Source organism: Cyprinus carpio, chromosome A7, assembly GCF_018340385.1.
Source record: "Cyprinus carpio isolate SPL01 chromosome A7, ASM1834038v1, whole genome shotgun sequence".
Lineage (NCBI taxonomy): Eukaryota > Metazoa > Chordata > Actinopteri > Cypriniformes > Cyprinidae > Cyprinus > Cyprinus carpio.
In genome coordinates, this window is record NC_056578.1 from 29,562,986 (window position 1) to 29,587,806 (window position 24,821).

Consider the following 24,821-nt stretch of genomic DNA (forward strand, 5'->3'; position numbering starts at 1 on the left):
AAAGACTTAAGTGCGCCGCCTGAGACACCGTTCCCCCCAAACAAACATGGGGTCACAGTCTATAAGCCTGAGGTAAAGTGACCTTAAATCTCTTATCTGATGGCACATTTCGGGAACTACCAAGAAGGCAAAGCCGCTATGTTGATGCTGGAAACGCAACAGCGGGCTGTCGGGACTAAACCTGCAGCTGCAGCGGCGAACGGCGACACTTCTGTCGGGGAACCCCCTTCCGTACTTGATGTCGGCGGCGCTGCGTTTCATCAACCGAGTGAACAACATCATCAACAGCAGCAGCAGCACCTGGAATCGCCGGCGAGGAAAGGATCCATGTCCTCTCTTAACCGGGCGCTCGAGGACGCTGCTGTGAGTAACACACACACTACCTCAGCTTGCCCTGCTGTGAACGCCGTGTCGGACGACATTAGGAAGTGTGGCTATCTGAGAAAGCAGAAACACGGACATAAAAGGTTTTTCGTCTTGCGGGCGTCGAGTCACCTGGGGCCGAGCAGACTGGAATATTATGACAGTGAGAAGAAATTTCGAAACACTCTGCGCTCGAGCGCCGCCGCCGCCTCCTCCTCAGCTGGTGCCTCTCCCCCCAAAAGAGTGATCTATCTCTACCAGTGTTTCACTGTGAATAAAAGGGCGGATTCTAAGAATAAGCATCTCATTGCTTTGTATACTAAGGATGAATACTTTGCGATTGTCGCTGAGAATGAGCAGGAGCAGGAGGAGTGGCACCAGGCGCTCAGTGAGCTCATGAATGAGGGGAGGAGAGGCCACCTGGACGCCGATGAGATTGACGATGGATACGGTACTGTGACCCCTGGGACTGACTTTAAGGAAGTGTGGCAGGTAAATGTTAAACCGAAGGGCTTGGGCCAGACGAAGAATCTAACCGGCGTGTATAGACTCTGTCTGTCTGCCAAGAGCATTCATCTGGTGAAGCTGAACTCTGAGACACCTTGCGTGAACTTGCAGCTGATGAACATTAGACGCTGCGGCCATTCAGAGAGCTTCTTTTTCATCGAGGTTGGCCGGTCTTCTTCTATAGGACCTGGGGAGGTTTGGATGCAGGTGGATGACTCTGTGGTGGCTCAGAACATGCATGAGACCATTCTAGAGACCATGAAGGCACTGAAGGCTTTTGCCGAATTCAGGCCCAGAAGCAAAAGCCAGTCTTCTAGCACCAACCCGATGGGTTTCATCACCACACGCCGACACTTGGGCAACCTCCCACCCAGCCAGACGGGGCTCCAGCGGCGGTCTCGGACCGAGTCTGTGGTGGGCACGCCACCCAGCCGAAAGAGCAGTGGAGCAAGTGGGTATCGATTCCGCACCTCCAGCGAGGGAGAAAGCACGATGAACCGCCCCTTTCGCTCTGTTACAGGTAGCCTTATTCATCTCAACACAGCCCGTGCTAACCTGAGCCGACAGGAAAGTAGCAGTGGGGCAGGGGCCCGCTATATTCGTGCCCCACCAGGCTCCACTTATCATGCCCGTTCTGCCTCGCTGCCAGTGTCACACTTTCCTTCCACCAGCAGTCCCATCAGCATGTCCAGCAGCAGCGGGCATGGCTCTGTGTCAGATACTATCACTCGCCCCTCCAGCGCGTCCATTTGTGGATCCCCAAGTGATGGAGGATTCAACTCATCAGATGAGTATGGCTCCAGCCCTGGAGACTTCCGGTACTTCAGAGTACGCAGCAACACCCCCGACTCCCTGGCAAACACACCACCGATCCGTGAGGAGCACTGCCTCAATGACTACATGGCTATGGGCTGGAATCGCGATGTGTTTGGAACAAGTGCAACTGAGGCAGTCAAAGATGAGAGTGCAGATGAAGATTCACGATCGGGGTCTTTAAAGAGGCGGACACCCTCCTTCTCCAGGCAGATAGGGGGCGCTAGTGCTGCTGGAGTTGCTGTTTATCAGAAGATGACCCAGACCACCTTCTCGCTGGACGAGGCTGTGGTTGAGAGTAGCTCTTGGGGTGGCAGTGTCCAGACTGTCTCTACCTCCTCCTCCCTCTGCTCTGACTACAGCTCCAGTTCTGAACACAGCCAGGACCGGGCCCCTAGCTTACGGCCTGCAGATGGGATTAAGGATGATGGGTACATGCCCATGATGGCAGGTGTGCTGCCCTCCGCTAGTGATGCAGACTACATGCCTATGCAACCAAATATCCTCCTCTCTGCCTCTGCACAAGCCCAAAGTGCTACTTTACATGTTCCCCAGCACATGGACTCTCAAGGCTATATGATGATGCTCCCAGGTAGAAGTGGGGCTACTGACTCTCCCGTCCCATCCAGCCCTGACATCAGCAGACGAGCAGAGGGACGAAGAGCCTCAGACCGCCTTCAGAATGCAGAATACATGGATATGTCTCAGAGCAGCGCCACAGCTAATGCTCAAAAGGTTTCCGCTGAGAATTATTATGCCTTGACCACTCCTGGTGTCCCCAAATCCTACAGTCCCTATTTCTCCCTCCCTCGCTCATACAAAGCTCCATCCAGAGACCAGGGTGAGCATGATGATTATGTTCCAATGAGGTCCCCAGCGAAACCAGTCTACATTTCACCCACAGCCACCCCAGATCGCAGTAGCAGGTGCCCACCTTCTGAGTCCTCTCAACATAATGGCTTCATGGACCGCCGAGCCGTTCGGCCGAACCGCCTGCCCCTGGGAAGGCGAAGTTTGCACAGCTCTCTGCGAGCAGGAGAAGTGGCAGTGTGCCCTTCCAGCCCTGGAGAATACATCAATATTGAATTTGGGGATCGGCCCACATATTCTGCCGAAGGCTCCCTCTCAACCCTTAGTATTAACCGGGAGCAGCGTAAGTCCCCGCTACCACAGGATTACATGACTGTCGAGGTGGATGGTCTTCCACCGAAGAGTCGGTCCCCACGGCCCTCTCTGGTGGCCCCCTGGAATCCTCCTTCATATATCCGGCCTTCCTCATCCTCCCACTGCAGTAGGCTCACAGTGGGTAAGCCTGACGACTACACGGAAATGTCTTTTGGTCCTGAGGAGGAGTCCAAGAGCCCTACAGCCATGCTTGAGCACCTGTGTGTTCTGGAGCAACAGTTTTTCCCCTTCAGCCCCCCGACTGAGCCTAAGGTTGTCCGTGCTGATCCTCAGGGCAGGCGTAGACACAGCTCGGAGACCTTTGTCACATCATCAGGAGTGTCAGGTAGAAGTGGCACGGACTCCAATGGCACCGTGCCTAGCAATAGTGGGGCTCACCAGGTGGGCTGCAGCAATCGTCAGAACTTTGACTGTGTTTGGACTGACGGTGTGAGATTTGGCAGTGAGGTTACACATGGAAACTCCTCGAATAGAGACCGTTCCCCCTCTGTGAGGTCTGCGAGGACTCTACCTGTGGAACACCAGAATGGCCTGAACTACATCGCCCTAGACCTGAGAGACGATCTCCAGCCTGGGAACAGTCATGATGCGCTTCCCTTGTCATCCTCCAGCGCTCCTCCCCCAGAGAATGGTGCCTATGCCAGCATAGATGTAATGAAATCTGAGGGGCTTACATCGGCCTCTAAAGGTGAGCAATCTTAAATATGATTGTTTTTCATGACATGTCATGTCTCCTAAAATCATTTCTCTAAAATCATCTCTTTCTTTCTGAGCAGACTTTCCTTTCTGGCAGTTAGTATGTCTTTGTTTTAAATGTGTTTAATATGTTGATATAAAAGACACATTTCTTGAATATGTCAGCCTCAGTTTTTTAGTTTCCAGTATTTCCATACTGGAAGAATATTTTTTATCTTCTAAATAAAAGTTCAGATTAGCTGCTTTATTCATTTACGCACTTGTCGTTCCAAACCTGTATGACTGACTTTCTTCTATGTAACAAAATATAGTTACGATAAAATGAAATGCCTCAATGTTTTTTTTTCCTATGGAATAAAAGTCCAACGTTGTTTACACTCTGTTGACTTTAATTGTATGGGGAAAAACAGTTGCAACATTCTTAAAAATATCTTGTTTTGTGTAGTTGAAAGAAAGTCAAATCAAGTCACCTTTATTTTTATAGCGCTTTATACATACTGGTTGTCAAAGCTGCTTTACAGTGTTAAAGAGGAAAATAGTTTGTCAATAATGCAAGAAGACAATATAACAAAGAGTCATTTTTCCAGCTAAAGTCAGTTCATTGGTTCAGTGATGTCATCGTCCAGTTCAGCTCTCTTCCAATAGTGCCTTAAACTTTTGTGTAACAGACCCCCTCCTCTTGGCATCTCCTTCCTGTTGCATTCTCTAACTCCTTTGCCCTGAATGTTTTTCTTTTTTATCTCCACTTTGTTTAGGAGCTGCTGTGTGCATGGCTGAGTGTGTATTGCTGCAGGGTGACTGAGAGAGTGAAGTGTTATTGAGTCAGTGTTCTCAGCAAGCCCTGGATGACTCATTTGTTTATCATAGTTGAAGAATAGATGAATGTGTGTGAGAGAGAAAAAGGTTGCTTTAAAAGAAATGATAACTTTATAGCATCTCTCTCACCCTCTTTCTTTCTCTCGTACCCTTCTTTTCCTTTGGCAAACAGAACAGTTGTATGACTCAGGTGATGATACACAAACTTTTTTTTCAGGCAGCGTTGCTGCCAACTAGCTACAGATTTAAAATTTATTGCATGATATGTCATTGGCTAAAGGATTCGTAATACACCACACCATGCTTTTGGGGGCACTGCAGGTAGGATACTATTCCAGTAGTCTTCACTAGTTTATTAAAACTGCGGGGTAATTTCTGGGCCACTACTGTGTCATCGCACAAATGTCAAGCAGGTCTCCCTCTGTCAATGTTAATGTTGACTAGTGCTCAGACAAACAGTTAAATGTTATACAGGGAGTTCAACCTGCAGATAGTTTACTTGTATAGTGGTTTACTTATAATTTATTTTACATTGAATCAAGTACACTTTCATTGTGTAAAATTATACATTATTAGTTTTTCCCGTTGTGTGTGATTATACCTGCTCTATATAGTTTTAGTGTGATATACAGTACTGTGCAAAAGTCTTAAGCCACTAGTATTTTCACCAACAAAAATGGTTTTAAGTCAGTTATTTCAATCTTTTGCTGTTGTTTGCCAGTAGGAAATATTAGTTTACATTACCAAACATTCCTTTTGCCATTACAGTACTGTGAAAAGTTTTAGGTACTTGTATAAAAATGGACTGGATGACAGTGAGATCAGATCTCTGTGTGGAGCACTGGCTGTTGTCAGACTCCTTGTGCAAACAAAAATTTCACTGGATTATTACTGGATAGTAATTAATGGCAAAAGGCATGTTTAGTAATGTAAACTGCTATTTCATACTGACGCACTACAGCAAAAGATAGAAATAACTGACTTAAAACCATTTTTTTTTTGTTGGTGAAAATACTAATGGCCTAAATTATGGAGTGACAGTTTATGTTGTCTTTTCAAAAGTTCTCTCTGTGTGGCCTGCACATTCACTCAGGCCACATTCATTATTTTAATATAATAACTAATATCACTTGTTTTGATTATTGTTTGTGTCGGCTTGATTAGCCTGCCCAATTGTTGTTTTTGATTCATAGATACAAACTGTCCATAAGTCTGCAAGTGCATATGACATGGGGTGTGTGATATTGACAAAAAAAAAAAATGTTATTTTTATTTATTTTGGGTTTTTATTGATATTGAAAATCAGACAATATTTTGCTGACTGTGTTGTGATGGTGCCTTAAGGACTGCTGTGGACAGCTGACTCCTAAAGATTTTAATATTCTTTATATTCCGTGTGGTGGTCAGTTCACAGCAGTGATAGAAATTTATCTTTTCCAGTAAGTTTAAATTGATTTTTAAACTTTATGGGCCTTTTTTTTTTGTTTGTAATTTTGCATCAAATTCTTACAGTTAATCAATAAAGTTAATAACAACAATAACAACAAGACATTTGGGCTGTTACCAAACAAATAAAATCAGTATCAACAAAATTATTCTTTGCATCTGAATAATGGCATCTGAAGTGGCATTTAGATGCATTTACACCATTTAATGCAGCTCAGATGGATATGAATGCATTTAACCTGCAGTTACAAATGTATACATAATATTTTGATATTTTAAACATAAACATAAAACGTGGCAGCAAGTCACTGTTAATAAGTTGAGTCATTGCGATTGAAACGATTCACCGTCATGTTACTCAGAGACGAGAGAATAGTGCTTTTTTTTTTGTTGGTGAAAGGAAAAACAGGCAATATGGTGTCTAAAACATAAGTCTTTATATTATCTTATTGTTTATTGAACTGTTGTATAAAATCAATGTCACATTTGTAATCATGCTGATTTTTGGAGGAAAAAATGCATTCTTCTTGTAATATTGATTAAATATATGAAATGATATAAATATATACATTTTCTGCCCCAATTACCTTTGTGATCGTTCTAAATGCATTTAATACACTGAATCATGCAGTGAAAGAATTTACTCTAAGTGCGCATGAGCACTAGTCTAATCTATTAGTCTACATCACGTATAGTTTATGCGTGTGCTCTGTAGGTGTTTTGGTTGGTTTTTGCAATATATTTGATAAAGTCAAATCACACATCGTTAAAACAACAAATGTGATATTATCGTAGTAGACTATATATTGCACACCCCTAATCTGATTTTCTCTCTCTCTCTCTCTCTCTCTCTCTCTCTCTCTCTCTATTTCAATTCAGTTTAATTTAATTATTTTCACAAATCCTGTTTTGGTCCATAATTTTGCTATCTGTTTTTCCATTTTCATTGAAATATATAGGTTTCTACTCTTATCTAATGAACTTAAATAAACTGACTGTTCCTAGCCAAGAAACAGAGAAGTTATGTACATTGATACATAAATGTTAAATCATCCAACAAACACTTTACAGGACCTATATTTGGGCGTGGGATTGAAGATTTTTTGCACAAGTCAAGTTCCCTTGCTTATAATGCAGAAAACGCCTCCAAACATTTCTACACTTTTAATCCATCAGTCCACATTGATGTACAAACCACACCAATAATTTGAAATCTTACTGTCAGACTTCACTAATTTCACAAACAGCGATTCTGCGATACTATGTCCACTCGCTCTTAATGTGTGTAAAATATTAATACAGCAAACGAAACAATGCAAAAATATAAATCTTGCTGCATTTATAGGCCAAGACTATTATGAGACTGAATGTTTGATTTCCTAAAAAGAATTAAAAGTACAAAAGAGTGATAATGTATAGTTATTTAAATATTCACTTACTTCGGTGTTGTTGTTTTTTTTATTTTGAAATCCCTCAGGACTTCAGTGGTCTGCAGAGCTCTGTTTGTTCTATTGGTACCAGGTGTTGGAACCAAACATTTTTCATGTTTCAAGCTTGTGCATGTTTTGTTGGCATCCACTGTTTTCTTGATGTGGGCTAATAGTCTCAGCATTTTGCAGTGCAGGACCTGTGATGCAGGAAATGCATCAAAGTTGAAAAATGTTGTTCTTAAGCCTGCTGTGTTCATCCACCTGGAGAAACTATGACTCAGTCCAGCCAGTTGTCTTTCTCTTACTCTCTCTGTCTCTCTCCCTCTCTTTTTTTGCTATCAAATGTCTGTTATTTCAGTATTATTGACCCCTTTTCCCTATTTCTTAATTTTACCACAGTACTGCCATATTTTTCTTAGAAGTACCTTGGAGAACAGAAATATGTGAATATGGTGATTAGGGTTGCACAATTAATTGAAATCACTAATCCTTTGGTTTAGTGCGATTTTTATGAAATCTCAAAAGCGGTTGTCAGTGAAGTACGGCTGTTTGATTAGTAGTAAATGCTTAAGTAGTAAATGTTTGAGTCACTTATAACATGCATTTGAAAACCCAACATGCATCAAACATCTTTCCAAACATGAGAATTATTTATGAACCTCTTGTCCCAAAAACAACGTTTAATAACTTTTTTACTCCAAACTCACTTCGTAACATCAGTCAAATGTTTGAAATATGATCATTCTGTGTGGGATGTGGCGTCTTATACAGAATAAAGCATGCAATATATATTTTCATAGTATTCTATGCAGTGATAAAGGCTATGTCAATTAGCATTGCATTATAAATGTACTTTATTATAAGGAAAATACCAGAGAAGGCTTGAAGAACTCAGATAAACCATAAATTGTCATAGTTGTGTGTTTTAATAGTCATGTTGAATCAATGAAAGCAGTTCAATCTTCTCTTTATTCAGCCACAGTGATAGGGATTGGAGTTTAAGCACGAGAATACCCTCTGGCTTTCAGATGGAGCAGTATTTACTACTGATCACAGAACCGTGCTTCACTGACAAGCTGTGCATGAAAAAATTGTAGGCTTTGCCAAACTGTGATTCCAGTTTAATTTCGATTAATCGCACAGCCTAAATTACTACTGTACTCTGTGGCGTGCAGTGGTATTCTGAAATGAGGAGGCAAAGTCCTCAATGTTTTTTTAAATTGAATATTAATTCATGTTCCATTTACACTTAATGTTGACACATTTGACAAATAAATAAACTTTACCTGCATTATTGAAAAAACTACTTTCTATTTTTATATTATTTATAAAACCAAGTATAAAGTTAATGGTTTTTAAGCATTTTTACATTTTTACTACGATGCACCCTTAATTTTACCAAGCTGATTGCTAACTAAAAATGTACAGATCAAGTATTTGCCATTAAAAGTTTGATTTTGACATTACCAAGTAGTGATTTCTAAGTGGGTGAGTTTTGTATTTTTTAATGAGCCTTCCCATTAACAATTCTTTAGCTATTCATTCTGATCATTTTGTGGGTGTGTTACATGCAGGACAAGATTTATCACGTGAACAACATCATAGGCCAACTGACTTTTCCCCATTCATTCTTAATCACCAACCCACGGCATGCATTAAGGGGACTGTCAAAACTTGCTGCGTCTCTCTTGCCTCCTGCTGTAGCTTTACCTGCTGCTGTTCCTGTGGGACAGTGTCACTTTAGAAAAATTTGAGATTTGTATACTTTAAATTATTTTTCGTAACTTTGTTTTTTTGTACAGTCAATTATTTTTCTCATCCAATTTTTTGAGGAGGCATTGTCTCCTTTCCCTCCTTGTAGGAAGCATCCTGATTGTACTTTACTGTGTTTAGAACTCTAAGCTGAGGTTAAGAAGCCTTAAAATTTAAGATGAATCTGTTTGAAAACACTGCCGTTCTGGCTTTTAATCAATACCACTTCCCATTTCAACTTGTGAGGGGAATATTCCAAGTTTTTCACTTGCACCTGTTGACCCAAATAATACACTTGTGAACTTTTACTTGTAAATGTGAAGTGCTTATATTGTAGAGCCCTGGTCATTGTACTTTAGTACTTCAGACTCTGGATTAGTCTCTCTTAGTGCCGCTTTCTGAATTTCTTTCAAAAAGTAAGGGCACTCAACTACTGTAGTGCTGATGAATGCTCAGCCAACAACAGCAGAAGCAGCTACATGCTGCTCAGTCAACCTCTGACCAAATCAATTCAAATACCTTAGCCACCATTGTTATAACTGGTGGTTTGTTAAAAAGCGTGTTGTTACTGGTGGTTTGTTATAAATGTCCATATCCACTGACAGTTATCTTTAAAATGGGCATCATGAGAAATCACACCTGTATACTGAGACACTTCTTTTTGCTGTTTGCCCAGTAAAGAGCTGTCAAGTGAGTGACATGTGCTTTTTTTGCCCATAAGTAACACTTTGCACATTGAGGTTTACTGAGATGTCATTGCAGGAGAGGTTTTGGAAGGAGGACATTTGGTTGATGTTAGCACAAGTAAAATGGCGCAAGTTAGCAGTATGGCTAAAATTGCTTAAAGCACCTTTTAACGTTAAGTGCAATACTAAATACTTTTTATTCTGACATTGTGGCAGGTCAACTGTGTGTGGGACTGGGATGTGATTAAGGCAATGTTTTGGGTATGCTGGTACTGGGGCTGTCGAATATGGGGTATGCGCACTCTCTGTGGTGTTGGAATGTATATTAGCGAGTGCATAACTACACGGGAATGTGTTTTCATCACAACACAGTGCTTTTCAGAGCTCACTCTGGGACTATCACACATCACGAGGTCAACAGCCAAGGTAGCGTAGAACACAAGAGTTTGTTCTACGGGTGTACGATATGACGATTTTTCATCGTGGATGATAAAAATTTCTCCACGATCTGCTTGTGAAGAAATATTGTAGTATCGTGCTACAGTGCACATTCTATAAGCTGCAGTTCTGGTGCATCCGTCATATACTGTACAATGCCAATATGCATTCACATCAGTGCTGACTCAGCGGTAGAGTTACTCTCACAGGACTTACGCTCTCATTATTTGCATGTGTTTTTAAATGTTTCATTCACGCGCTGGTCTGACGTGCTTTTTCTGAGGGCCACATACACCCGAAGTGTGCGCGCTAAAGCCTGTCAAACAGCGTCTGATTATTGAACTAAGTTATCTTTTGTGCTAATACTGTCAAAACACTCAAGGTTTACATGTAGACGTAGTTGGTTATGTCTAAAATTAAAGTAAACAGTTGAGAGAAAAACATGTACGTGCCTGTATATTAGATGAGTGCAGGTCTTAAAGAGACAGTGGGCCTATTAAACATGCGACTGTCATTAAAGGGATAGATCACCCCAAAATTTCATTTGTCATTATTTACTTACTGTCACTTTGTCCCAAACCTGTATTAATTTCTTTCTTGTGCTGAACACAAAAGAAGATATTTTGAAGAATGTGGGTAACAAAGCAGTTGATGGTCCACATTGAGTTTAATAGTAGCAAAAATACTCTGGAAGTCACTGTGGAGCAGCAACTGTTTGGTTTTCCACATTGCTCAAAATAGCATTTATGTTCAGAAGAAGAAAGAAACTCATTCAGGTTTAAAACAACTTTTGAGTGAGTAAATGGTGGTATAAAAATAAAACACTATAACATAATTGATAGACAGCTGACAGAATTTTTAATTTTGGGTGAACTATTCCTTTAACATTAATAAAACAACAAAACACAAAGAGAAAAATCACTGATTGTTTTATTTGTATATTATGTGTAGTAATGTGTATCTTTGTCATTCTTTTATCTTCGTTATTAAAAAATAAGTACAAAGATTTTTATCTTCGCCCTCTTTGGCCTAAATATCTGCCTTTTTTTTATTTTTTATTTTTTATTTTTTTTACCTTGAAAGGCTTTGTCTTATATAGGTCTTTATAATAGGGAAATTAGTTTGGCTGTAATGCTCAGACAACTTGCAAAAATAGTAAAACCAACTTGACAAAGAATCGTGATAAAATCGTGAATCGTGATATTTCTAAAAGAAACCATGATATGATTTTTTTTTCCAAATCGCCCACCCCTAGTTTGTTCTGTACTGAATTGTCACAGATTGTCCAAATGAACAGAGAAATGTTCGAAATGGTTATTTTGGTCTCTGCTGCATATCTAATGTAGTCTTGTATGAGACTAGGCTATGTTTTATTGTGAACTCTCTTTCAGTAAACACCTTTTACAGAATTGTTCTGTGAATGGTTCCATGTTACAATGAGGCTATTAGATGTTAATACCATGGAACATTGGAATTCTATTATATATAGATTTTTAAGTGATACTCCAGAGCACTTATAGAGATCATATGATTCTGTGTCTGAAAACATGGAAATACCTTTACATGGAAATACTTTGTTGTTGGTGTTAGTTTGTGAACCTTTGTGAAACTGACTTCTTTTGTTGCTGGCTGCCACTACAGTAACATCTGCCCCATCTCTAATGTGTATTCGTGGCAATAGTTAATAAATAGTTAGTTACAACACTAACTTTAGCAATTATATTTTAGTTTTTACTAGAAAGGCATTATATATTGCAATAAATCATATTTGAATGAATTTGCATTTAGAAAAAAAACATGCTTGCTTTGCTGTAGAACTTTTATTTTATTTATTTGTTGTGCTGGTGGATATGGCAGTTGACTTGAACAAATGGATTGGTTTTCAGTTTTCAGTTATCGGTGTCATTGTCAAAATGTGTTATTAGCAGGTAGCCCTGATTAGGTTAATCTACAAGCAAATTTGTCTATATAGTGGAGTTACCTGGGAACCCTCTTATGTAGAGAATGATGTTCTGCTGATCATGTGACCTTCGTGATCTTCACAATCTTCAAATTTTATTCAAAAGCTCTATATATTAATTTGTGTACATTTTTTTTAATTAGGGCAAAATTAACGAGAATGTAAAAAAAGTTTTTATTCCATGTGTATTTAAGTGCAGCTTTATGTTGTCCTCAGTCCTCTGTTACGAAATGTTTCAGATGAGCTGTGCTGGGCTAAAGTTCTGCTCAAGAGGCATCATGCTCTTCTGTACATCACACATGTCTATATTTACAGCGTTATTTTGAGAGTGCACCTTATTTATGACCATGGCATGTGCTGAACAGTATTGCTCTTATTGCAGGAAATGAGGGCCGCATGTAACGGGATCCTTTTCCTGTGTTAAATTCTGTTCAAACACTCACACACATGTCTCTTTCATTACTTTACAAAGCACATAAGAGAATGAGAACAACACGGATAACAAAGACTGTATAAAATTGACTTTATCAAGTGCAAAATGTACTACTCTTCCTCTCTTTGACACTCTGTAGCTTCTAGGGCCTAAATGTGTAAAGAACAGTCTCAGAATGGATTTTACCAGCAAACTTCTATATTTCCATATATTTTTCGAAAGTATGCAAATAAAGCTACAAATAAAAAAAAAAAAAAATAAAAAAAAAAACTGGTCTTGACTCTTGAGGTCCTTTTATAATTTGGCTAGTTTTAGGTTCACCCAACGCTATCTCACGACCAATTCGTACATATTTTATGAGGTGGCTAATTTGTACGAATTTATACGACCTCACTCGTATGATTTTATATGATTTGTCTAAACCCCAGTGTCGGGTAGGTTTAGGGGCGGGGTTAGGTGTATGTCATTTGTACAAATTCATACGAATTGTGCAACTCATAAAATACGTACGATTTGGCAATATTCGTATGAATTTGTACGAGTGTGGTCGTACGAATTCCTAACGAATTAGCCACCTCGTAAAATATGTATGAATTGCCGTGAGATCGGGCTGGTTCTCCTGACCATGACCGGATACAGTTTTTAAGACTCTCAAGCTCAGCACTTCATGTTCTGGACCATAACATTCCTGTCATCTCTCAACCCTAATTTGGGTCCATAGGTTTTTAAAAAGCTCATGTGATAGCTTGCGTAGTACTTGACAGAACACCAGTTTTTAGGGGACTATTACATAAGATGCCAATTTATATGCAAAATAATTTCACATTTAGAGGTGATGTATTGCTGTGGGCCATTAGTGTTTGTCAGTGATTGTAGATGAGTCTGTATCTGTTTTTAGAGTTCAACCTCCACTAGTTTACTGGTATACTGAGTTACTGATCTATGTTGAGACAGACTGAAACTTTGACCCTATAAGCAAACAAGTTTTCCCTCCTAAGAGAGACCTTCACCCCATGTTTGTGTGCACAATGATTAGTAGATCCATGACAGTTTCTTTTAACTACACACATGTAGACCTGCATAAACACACCTAAGCCTTGCATATTGACCTTTTGATTTTTAGGGAGGCATAAGGCAGCGGTGGATTGCAGCACATGAGTGTGTGATGGCGTTTAGCACATGTTGAGGTGTTCTGTCAAGTACTACGCAAGCTATCACATGAGCTTTTTAAAAACCTATGGACCCAAATTAGGGTTGAGAGATGACAGGAATGTTTTGGTCCAGAACATGAAGTGCTGAGCTTGAGAGTCTTATGCACATATGTGCACACACACGGTCACGCCGATTCTTCCTGTTTAATTATTGTATTTGTGAGTTACTCAACCAATGTTTATTGTATAGTAATATCCTGTGTGTTCTGTTTACATCAAAGGCGAATCAGAGCCTGCCTAGCAACCACATCATAAACCCCTATGTGGCACTCTTTATTATCTGTCCTGTCTCTTTCTCATTCTCGCTCTCTCTCTCTCTCTCTCTCTCTCTCTCTCTCTCTCTCACTCTCTCTCTCTCTATATATATATACATATATATATATATATATATATATATATATATATATATATATATATATATATAATATATATATATATATATATATATATATTTATCTGTCTGTCTCTTCTCATTCGCGTCACATAGATTCATCTACAGCCTGTGCATGGCTTCATCGAGTATCAGTGTTTCAAAATACAAGTTGAATTTGAAACTTACATGGTAACTTAATAGGGCATGTATAAATAAATAGCATGATTTATTTGATAATAATTGGAAGGAAGACTTTTCTTTGTGTAGTTGACAACAGTTTGAATCTTTTTTTTTTTATTCATCAAATAATCCTAAAAAAATTGTATCATGATTTACACAAAAAAAATATTAAGCAGCAAAAAAACGGATAATTTAAAAGAAATGTTTTCTTGAGCAGCAAACCAGCATATTAGAATGAATTCTGAAGGATCATGTGACACTGAAGACTAGAGAAATTCAGTTTAGCCATAACAGGAATGAATTACATTTAAAATGTTAAAATAAAAAACATTTCAAATTAATATTTCACAATGTTACTGTTTTTACTGTATTTTGGATCAAATAAATGAAGGCTCAGTAAGCATAATAGACAAAAAATATTTTAAAAATATTACCGATCCCAAAACTTTTGAACGATATTGTACATTAATACAGTCACAAAATAGTTAGCACATTACATAAAGAGTTACTTAAGGCAAAGATGAATTCATCCTTACAGCTTACGGTTAATCAGCTTGTCTCATATTTTATGACTGTGTTTCCTGGCATAGGTGGCTTAGACAAGCTTATTGTCCTCTTGTATCATGAATTATATGGCCAGTTGTCATGGTGAAACAAATCTCCCTGCAACAGGTTAGCTGTTTTCGTTTAGAGAACTTTCCACAGAAGGTGATAGTGTGTGTGTATTTGGCACATTCAGGATTGCCATGATTGGTGTTTGTGGGTCACTGTTATCAAGGTGATGTTCTTCAGTGTCTTAATCACACGAATCAGCTCTTTCTGCCAGTGCAGTCTTACTGGACTATTTATGTCTACCGTTTCTTAAGTTCATCTACTAGTGAAAGAAGGGACTCCCACAGGGTCAGGGGCAATCTGATTGTCTCATAGACTGGCAGAACAGCAACAAAAATAGGCTAAAGGGAGCAGTGGTTTGGTTGTTGTTCCTCCTATGGTGCCAGTTGGGTGGCATTGCACTATGACATGCTTATAATGTGTGAGTGGTGTTATGGAGTTTTGTGCCCGCACAGGGATGCAGATGACATTCACTTTTTAGGACTGTTTGAGGAGATGGCTGTCTCAGATCACTTTGATTCCAGGAAGGTTGTTAATATGTAACACATGACAAACCCAAACTGGACATGCTCAGACTTGAAATGTTCACCTTGATCTTGTGTGTAAGTTGGAAAGTTGGTAATGGTGTAGTTGTCGTTGTGGGGTAATGTTGGCACCAAGGCTGGGAGGAACTCTGGGACCTTTGGTTCCCCTATCGGACCTGCCCTTCAGCTGAACAATGAACTAGCAGCATTCCTGCCGCTCCAGACGCCGCTGTGCAGAGAGCTCTGAAAGCGGCGGCATTGTGCCCCCACCACCATTGTTAGGTCAGACAAAGCCCTTTATCAAAGGCACTGCTTCTGTGCACCAGGGTCAAAGCAGGCCACCGTGCAGCCCCACTGCCCGCCAGAGCTGAAAGGGGATAGAGAAGGTAATGGCAGGTGAAGGGCATGTCAGGTTATCATTAGATGCGACAGGTAGCATGGTAAGATTTGGTCGAGGATGAAAATAAAAGATGCAAATGAATTAAATCTTCATGACCAAAATTTAATAGTTTTAATAGTTTTCTTTGGATGATGACGTTTTCTTTACCATCACAGATTTTTCAAAGAATTTTTGCTCTTGCTTCTAGTCTCTCTAAAGATCAATATAATAAAACTTTCTCCATGCTAAGCTCACAATAACTATTACTTTTTGTTGGTAATATTTGTTTTTGTTTTTGAAAGTCTCCTATATTCACCCAGGCTGATCAAAAATACAATAAAAACAGTGATATTGTGAAATTTAAAATAACTGTTCTATGTTAATATATTCTAAAATGTAATTTATTCCTGAGATGGCAAAGCTGAGTGGGGGTCCTGCCTCGCGTGACCATAATTACAACCAACCACAATTACCTGCAGAAATTGTTTTATTGTAATACTGTATAGCTCTTGTACTTTTATTGTACTTTGCTTTATTGTATACCTTTCAACCTTTCTTGTGTGTAATCACAATTAGTAATAGGGATGCACCGATACCATTTTTTTTTTTTTTTCAGAACCGATCCGATCCGATACAAGCGCAGTTTTTATTTTAATCAATGTAAATTTCTATACCACTGTGTGTTGACCTGATCATCATCATCAAGAAGTTTCGGAGGGAGTTGGCTGAACATATTCTTCTCTTAACACGTGTCTACACCGGACGCCACGCCACGCCAAAATACACTAGAACCTATCATGTTATCTACACTGGATGCGGCGCAGTGTGGTGCGACAAATTCCCGACAGTAAACTGCTGCTGCATTCTATTTATGACATACTGACACAAATTTCAAATGCTTTTCAATGGCCACTTGGTCGTGTCCAGTGTAGACGGACTTTAGCGAGAACCTTTCATCCAATCGACTTAACGTGTGGCGGGTGTGTTGCTGCAGATCCAAGGGAGTGCAGTGTCGCATTTTGGTGCAATATGGACGTTCAGAACGATCGTTACACGTTCAAAATTAAACTTTTAATAAATTACAGAACAGTGCGAGCTGGAAGCGGCGCACCTCACGCGGGCAGAGCTTATATGCTCCTAAAAACAGACGCTGCACTAGAGCAATACTTTTAATATAGACAAATTATTATTAGGCTGGGCTACTGTATGTTTTTTAATGACTGCCGTATTCACAAGTATTTTCCAAGCAAATTAAGTGCACGTTTTTATCATTTGTAAAATTACCCAATTAACATGGTGGATAAAAGCAGCTCGTTTTTTTTTTTTTACACCAACAAAATGCTACAGGCGTACTACTTACAGAACTCGGGTGATTTTTTTTCCAACTTGATGTGCTGTTGTGGTAGGCCAGTTTCAAATCGCATATTTGGCACACTGCCTTTGTCTTGTCCTCACTCAATTTAAAGTGCTTCTGAGGTCTTCGGCATTTTTGTTTTCTTTTCCAGATGAACTGAATCATGGGTAATTCATGTTCAAGCGTGAATGAGAACCTTTTCTTGGGGAATGTCAGGTGTTCCAAAAAAAAAAAAAAAGAATATTCAAATCTCAAAATTGAAAATCAAATGCCAACCCACCGAACGGATATTCGAATTATCAAATATTTTGGTCCAGCCTTAATTTATATTTAAATATATACAAAAATTTAAATAAATGTATTTTATATGAATACCACAGTAATGAGGAAACAAAATATGATAGGACAGAACAAGAAAGGCTACTGATAATCTTTCGTTGTGAAATATTATTATAATATAAAAGGCTCCAATACAGAGCAGCACAAAGCACTTATGCGCATCCGGTGTGCAGAATGATGTGCTTAAAGCAACATGAGTCACAGTGCATGGAGCTCTGCATAGAAAAGTTCAAAGCACAAAGAGAAGAGATATTGATGTGTTCATCTATACTAAATATTCATCTGTACTAGTGTTAATTTCATTAACGAAAAGTATGATATAAAATGTTCGTTGACTAGCTTTTTTACCATGACTTAGATGAGACGATGACAAGACAACAGTAAGGTCAAGATGATAAAAGCGAGACTAGTATGTATTTAAAAAAATATATATATATGTATATATATACACATACACCAAAATTTCTTATAATTTTCATCGAAAAATAGAAGACAAAATATTATTGCAGACTGTTGTACATGCCTCTACACAAGCTTTATGGCAATCCGTTTTGGCTTATAATATGCCCAGTGTTCCTCATCATAATAGCATTTTTACTAGTAACAGTGCCAATAAGAGAGCTCTCTAAATCAATTTTACTAGTTACAATTACAATTAGAGAGCTCTGCAACTGCATTCTTACTAGTAAGAACGGAATTAGAGTTTCCTAATTCATTTCTTACTAGAAACAATTATGATTAGAGAGCTCTCTGATTCAGTTCATTCTACTAAGAATTTAATTATAGAGTTCTGTAATTTAATTAGTTAATTACTAGTAAGAATTACAATTAGAGAGCTCTCTAATACAATTTGTACTAGTAACATTTAAATTAGAGCTCTACAATTTAATCCTTACTAGTAGGAATTACAATTAGTAATGCTGGGAATTTTTTAAGATAAAATGGCTTTCATGTGTGCGGTTGCCAGATTTCAAGAGTTTATTTATGCTTCCTCTTTAAGACAAGTCTTCCTCAGAAATGCGCGTTTTTCTCAGGTACTTCTAAACAAGACGCTATTTTCCGGTGGAGTCAAAAGCCGGTGCACTCCAGAATGAAAGCTGGGTCGACACGAGAACGTGTCATTAAGTAATAATAATGTGTTCAGTGTAAAAGTGTCATCAGCCTGTCTGTGTTCTGTCATGAGATCTCGACTATTTTGTTAGTGATTGTGGTTGCTGAATAAATGCACTTATTTTACCGTTAAAATATTTTTTGCTTGTTTTTGTCAGTTGTCATAATGTAGACCGAGAGAGTGCATATCTATGTCTTTGATATTAATTTAAGTATTAAATGGCCTATAATAAATCAGTACACTAGATGAGGAAAAATAAACCATGTGTATGAATCCACGTTCTATTGAACAATCCTTACTATTAAAATTTCAAAAAATAAAAATAAAAAACACATTAACCAAATGACGAAAATGTAACAATGTTTTAACTAAAACTAGACTAAAATGCTCAGACATTTAGTCGACTAAAACATGACATGACATAAAAACAGGACAAGGTTTACTAAATATGATAACTAAAAAGTACATTTGACACCAGTACGAAGATTAATTTAAATGACTAAGATTAAATTAAAAATTAATACTTATCTGAACCTCACATTAAACTATGGAACCGCTTCAGAAAACTTGGAATATATTGCACAAAAACATACTGATGCTTTATAATGTTTTTATGCCTTTTGTGAGGCTCAACAATAACACAAAATTGTATACGCACAATATCGGATTTGGATCATCTCGTCTGACTGATACCCGGCCAAAATGCAGTATCGGAGACGATACCGTTACGAGTATCAGATCGGCACATCCCTATTTAGTAATGATAAACTTCTCCACATGTGTATGTGACATTTTGTATCATGTAGAGAAAGAGAGGATAGGTTAGAAAGATACAGCAGTAAAAGATACAAAGGGGACAATACAGAATTAGTTGGGACTCCTATTCTAGATGCCTATTTAAATCTATCCGAAACAGTCTTGAGTGCAGATTTTTTAAAAGTCTGTTAAGCACTCTGTGTTTCTTCCAGAACATGCAACATTTGCTATAGCCTTATGTGAACTTATTTAGCATTTCTGGCACTTGCTTGATGAGCAAATTGGCGTCTTTGTGCATTCTCCTTTTGTCATGATGAAACGGAGCACAGTGCTGCACCAAAGGTGATCTTGAAGACACGAATCATCTCCCTGTGCTAACACCGGTCTACTGGGCCAATGACATATGTACCAGCTGGTGCCACCCTTCGTAAGTTCATCTACCAGTGAAAGAAGAGACTCCCACAGGGTCATGGGCAATCCCACTATCGTAGGCTGGCAGAACAGCTCCTAAAATAGGCCGGGAATGAAAGAGAGGCAGCAGTTGTTTGGTCATTGTCCCACTTATAGCGGCGGCCTGCTGTGGCATGGCACTATGACATGCTTGTGATGTGTGAGCGGAGTGTGTGGTGACGCACATGGAGTTTGGTGTCCATGTAGTGACGCAGATGGTCTTGTGCTGCCATGCACTTTTTAGGGCAGAGAATGGCTGGATCGGATCTCTCTGATTCCATGAAGGTGGTTAATACTGTATATAACACATCACTGACCCAAACTGGATATGCTCAGACTAAAAATGGTCACTTTTGTTTGCTTGTATGTGCACAGGAGTAAGGCCTACTACTTGTTGGCTTCCTGTATTCAGTTGGGGACATTATTTTATTTTATTTATTTATTATCTTTAAATACTACTTTTCTCACTCCCTTTTAGAATTTATCTAGTTGTCTAACATGGTGTTAGTCTTGAAAGTACCAGTAAAAATGTTTTGAAACCACAATCTGATCGTGTAAGGTAGGGTTCCTCAAATCTTACCCTGGAGGGCCAGTGCACTGCAGAGTTTAGCGCCAGCCCTGATCAAACTCACCTACCTGTGATTTTCTAATGATCCTGAAGACACTGATTAGCATGCTCAGGTGTGTTTGATTAGGGTTAGAGCTAAATACTGCAGGAAAGTGGATCTTGTGGGCCAGATTTGAGGATCCCTGGTGTAAGGACTTAACATTTAATGATAATAATAATAAAATAATACATATAGACTTTCATTAAAGAATCCTGAAAAAAATGAGCACCAAATCAGCATATCAGAATGATTTCTGAATGATCATGTGACTTTGAATCACTGAATACTGGAGTAATGACTGCTGAAAATTCAGCTTTGTCATCACAGGAATAAATTACATATATTATAAAATATTTTTTGTATTTTGATCAAATAAATGCAGCTTTGACTTCTTTCAAAACATTAAACATCTTACCACCACAAACCTATAGATCAGTAAATATTAAAATACAGTGATATTTGTAATTTTTTAGCATTCTTTCGTGGTCAGGCCAGTACAAATGTTGGCAAGGCAAGTAAAAACCAGAACTTGCCAGCAGACAAAACTTTTTCGTTGTGCCCTGGGCTGGATCAGATATTAGATTCTATGAAGGTGGTCAATATGTAACATCTGGCCAATCTAAACTGGACATTGTTAAACTTCTGAAACTGTTTACCTTGATATTGGGTTGCTTTATATGCGAGCAGGAGGAGAGATCCCAACTTCTTTTCTGCATTGAGTCAAACTCAACACCTGGCGACACCTGTGCTGACTCGAGTACATGGGGTTGTCAATGGCATCTCTCCTGGTGAACTGAGGGTGTGGTTGTCGCTGTGGGGTAATGAAGCGACCAGGGCTGGGAGGAACTCTGGGACCTTTGGTTCCCCTGTCGGACCTGCCCTTCAGCTGAACAATGAACTAGCAGCATTCCTGCCGCTCCAGACGCCGCTGTGCAGAGAGCTCTGAAAGCAGCGGCATTGTGCCCCCACCACCATTGTTAGGTCAGACAAAGCCCTTTATCAAAGGCACTGCTTCTGTGCACCAGGGTCAAAGCAGGCCACCGTGCAGCCCCACTGCCCGCCAGAGCTGAAAGGGGATAGAGAAGGTAATGGCAGGTGAAGGGCATGTCAGGTTATCATTAGACAGGACAGGTAGCATGGTAAGATTTGGTCGAGGATGAATATAAAGATCATCATGATGGTCCTGCCGAATTCCTTTTAAACAGAATTTTGTTTAAAAAAAAACACGCTTCATTGTCATAATTTACTCACAAACAAACCTGCAAGACGTTCATTCATCTTTGACTACTAAAGGAAGATATTTTTAATGAAATCAAAGCATTTTCTGTCCTTCCATTTGAAGTCCATTCTACTAGAACTTTATGAAAGAAATCCATATGCATTGAGCAGTTTAATCCGAGTCTTCTGGAAAGACACAATGACTTTATATGATGAACAGATTTAATTTAGGCTTCTATTCACATATAAACACAGATCAGTGCACAAATGTAGAGCACATCAAATATGGTAAATGGAAACTCAAACGTATTTCCTTGATGTGCAAGAGCAACCAATACTGGAATGAGCTTTCAGTGAATTCTCTCAGGTTTCATTAATAGTATCTTCATTTGTGTTTCCAAAATGAGCAAATGTCTTATGGGTTTGGAATGACATGAGAGTAAGTGATTTTCACAGTTTTCATTTTTGGGTGAGCCAACCTTTCATAACCTCTGTATATGGCATGTGACTGAATCAATACACTGAGTGATGAGATGAATTGAAGGGGAATGATGTTATCTTGCCTTCACTTGGTTTATGGGTTAATCATATCTCTCTCTCTTTCTCACTACAGACTGAGGACTGTCCCATCAAATTCCTGCAGAGATGCTGAAAAACATGAGAGCCCTAGCACACGACAAAAGGATCCAGAGTTTTGTTTTAATGGAGATTTATGGTTATTTTTATTTGTTTATATGCTGTCTCCAGAGCGGATCCATAACTTCTGTCTTGTATGAGTTCAGTGCTTTATTGTGATTTTTATTAGCTGCATAAAAAGGGAGGTTCATCTTATGAAAACACCATAATCCAAAAGTCTGGTTTGGGCAGGTGCATGCTGTTTACAAGCATCACACGTATGTACAAATTATATTTATTTCTCATAAAGATTTCAGGTGCAATTACAGACTTTAGTGTTTATGTTTACCATTTGCTTAACAGAGGGAGCATGTATTGGTACGGTACAGACTGCAGACGGGATGTGACTGAACAGCAGTACTGTCTTTTTTACGAATGCCTGTCTCTGTTAGGTCCTCACTTAATGTTCAGTTTTGGACTGTAGAAACCTCCTCCTCTGTACTATCAACACTGTTCTACAGTATCTGTGAGTGTCAGGCTAGTCATAATGTTTCAGTCTGCTTTACCCCGTGCAGGGCCCCAGGTGTTACTCGCGGTGCCTTCTTGGCATGTGGCGCAGCCCAAACATAGGCTTTTCGTATCTCTTCCCGTACTAATTTTTGACCAGCATCTCCTTCGCTTTGCCAAGAGAGCTGTAGAGAGAGAAGGGGCACAGGAAAAGAGGAAGGGTCTATTCTGGGACTCCTCAGATGAAATCTGCTGCAGTTGCTAAAATGCTACTAGGATGAGCACAGAGTTGGTGATTTATATCATCTAAATAAATATAAATTAGTTCTCCAGTTATGTTTTGGTACCCACAATAAATAAACTCTAAGTGGAGCCCTTCTACAACTCAGTGGGAAAAAAAACAGCACAAAATAGGAAGGTACAAAAGCCCAAATCTGTCTGTATAAATCATTATGCATGCTGTTGGCAAGACCGAAGGGTCTCCTTCAATCAACAACATAAGTCACAACATTTCATTAATATTTTATTCAGAATTAATTCTATTTAATATGTTAGTATTATCAATCAGCTGCTCTTTTGTTCATGACTCTCTTCTCTCAGTATTGCGGTATGTCCTGTTTCGAACAGGCTTTTCAGGAAGTGGAGGTCCATGGTCCTAAAATGTTTTCTGCATTTGTTTTCTTGTGTGTGTGTGTGTGTGTATAATTTTTTTTCTCCCCAAAGGAGTGATATACACACAGCTTAATCAGCAACTGTAGGTTCCTTTGTCTTGGTTACATAAACAGCCTTCATTTTTATTTTATTTTTATATTTCCCTTTTACTGCACATTGTTTTAAGAGACAAAAGCAAATGTGAAACATTGTGACAATGAAAAAAATGCAAATCACTGTATGGTACAGTCTTCATTGTTATGCTGTCAGTGGTACGAAAGTGAACTTTGTTGTCTGGTAAAAGGATCCAGGCCTCATGAAATTACCAAAGCGAGTCTTAACTGGCACATATTGGCCATTACAGCCCAGCTGTGATTCTGTGAAAAGGGTTTACCCAATGCCAAAACTATCTAAGACCCAAATGGCCTCAGTGTGATATAAAAAGGGTACAGAATATTTTTTGGCTAATGTTAACGTAACATTTGTAACTGTGAGACTGACCTCTAAGAATTACACAAAAATTCTCGTCATACATAAAAGCTTTAAATCAGCCAAATGTTGAACTCTACGTAAATGTATTTGATATCAGCCTTTTGCTAATGTATATGATCAAACTTTTTGCCATTATTTTCATTGAATTGCCATCTTTATGAAGTTAGATTTTATTTGGAACTTGATTCAAGTGATTACAGTACAGATGTGCAGTGGTACAGCATTAATATGTGTTTCTTCCTCCCTTTTTTTTTTAAGAGCTCAGATTTTTTTTTTTTCTTTTGGAATGTTTTTGAAAAGCAGCTCTTTTATTTGGCATAATTTTAGAATCAAGAAGATGGGAAGTATCCTCATGCCAGTTTTTGTCACACCTCAGTATGTTTCAGTATGCTTATGTTCTGTTCACTATTGTTTTTGAAGTCTGAGCTTGACATACAGCAAAGTTCAGTTCATCTGGTGAAGTCTGAGAGAAAATACAGAAAGGAAAACTCTTTATGGTTGTGTCCATGTGTACATACTGATGCTTTTTTTTTCTTTTTCTGCAGTTGATTGGCATTTCCTTTTTCCTCTGGTGGGAAAAAGCGAGTGATAGCAGGCAAATCATTTGAGCATTGCTTAGTGTTTGTATTTATCTTTTTTTTTTTTTTTGCTTTCAATAGAGCTATTGCAATAAAAAAATTCCTGTAATATGTTCGTGTCATTTGTTTTCGTTCTCTGTGTTTAAGAATAAGAGTAGACTGATGTCATGTCCACCATTGTTGAACTTTGATGTTTGCTTCAGAAAACAGACTCAGAGCAGTAACATCCAGTGACCCTTCTTTCTCATTACAACTTCAGTGTAAACATGATTATATTAATGGACACAGAAGGAGACTTTGCCATTATTTGTAATGATTTACTAAAAGAAGATGACACA

General features: G+C 38.9%; 1 protein-coding gene across 1 annotated transcript in view; it reads left to right on the plus strand.

The window, feature by feature from the left end:
• LOC109093375 (insulin receptor substrate 2-B-like) overlaps positions 1-24,596 on the plus strand; it is a 24,793-nt gene extending 197 nt beyond the window's left edge. Inside the window, exons 1-2 of the mRNA XM_042760778.1 lie at positions 1-3,556; positions 22,254-24,596. The exon at positions 1-3,556 is cut by the window's left edge and continues 197 nt beyond it. Coding sequence (XP_042616712.1) covers positions 100-3,556; positions 22,254-22,258 — 3,462 coding nt within the window. The 5' untranslated portion in view covers positions 1-99 and the 3' untranslated portion in view covers positions 22,259-24,596. The remainder of the gene's footprint in view (positions 3,557-22,253) is intronic.
• The last annotated feature ends 225 nt before the right edge of the window (positions 24,597-24,821 follow it).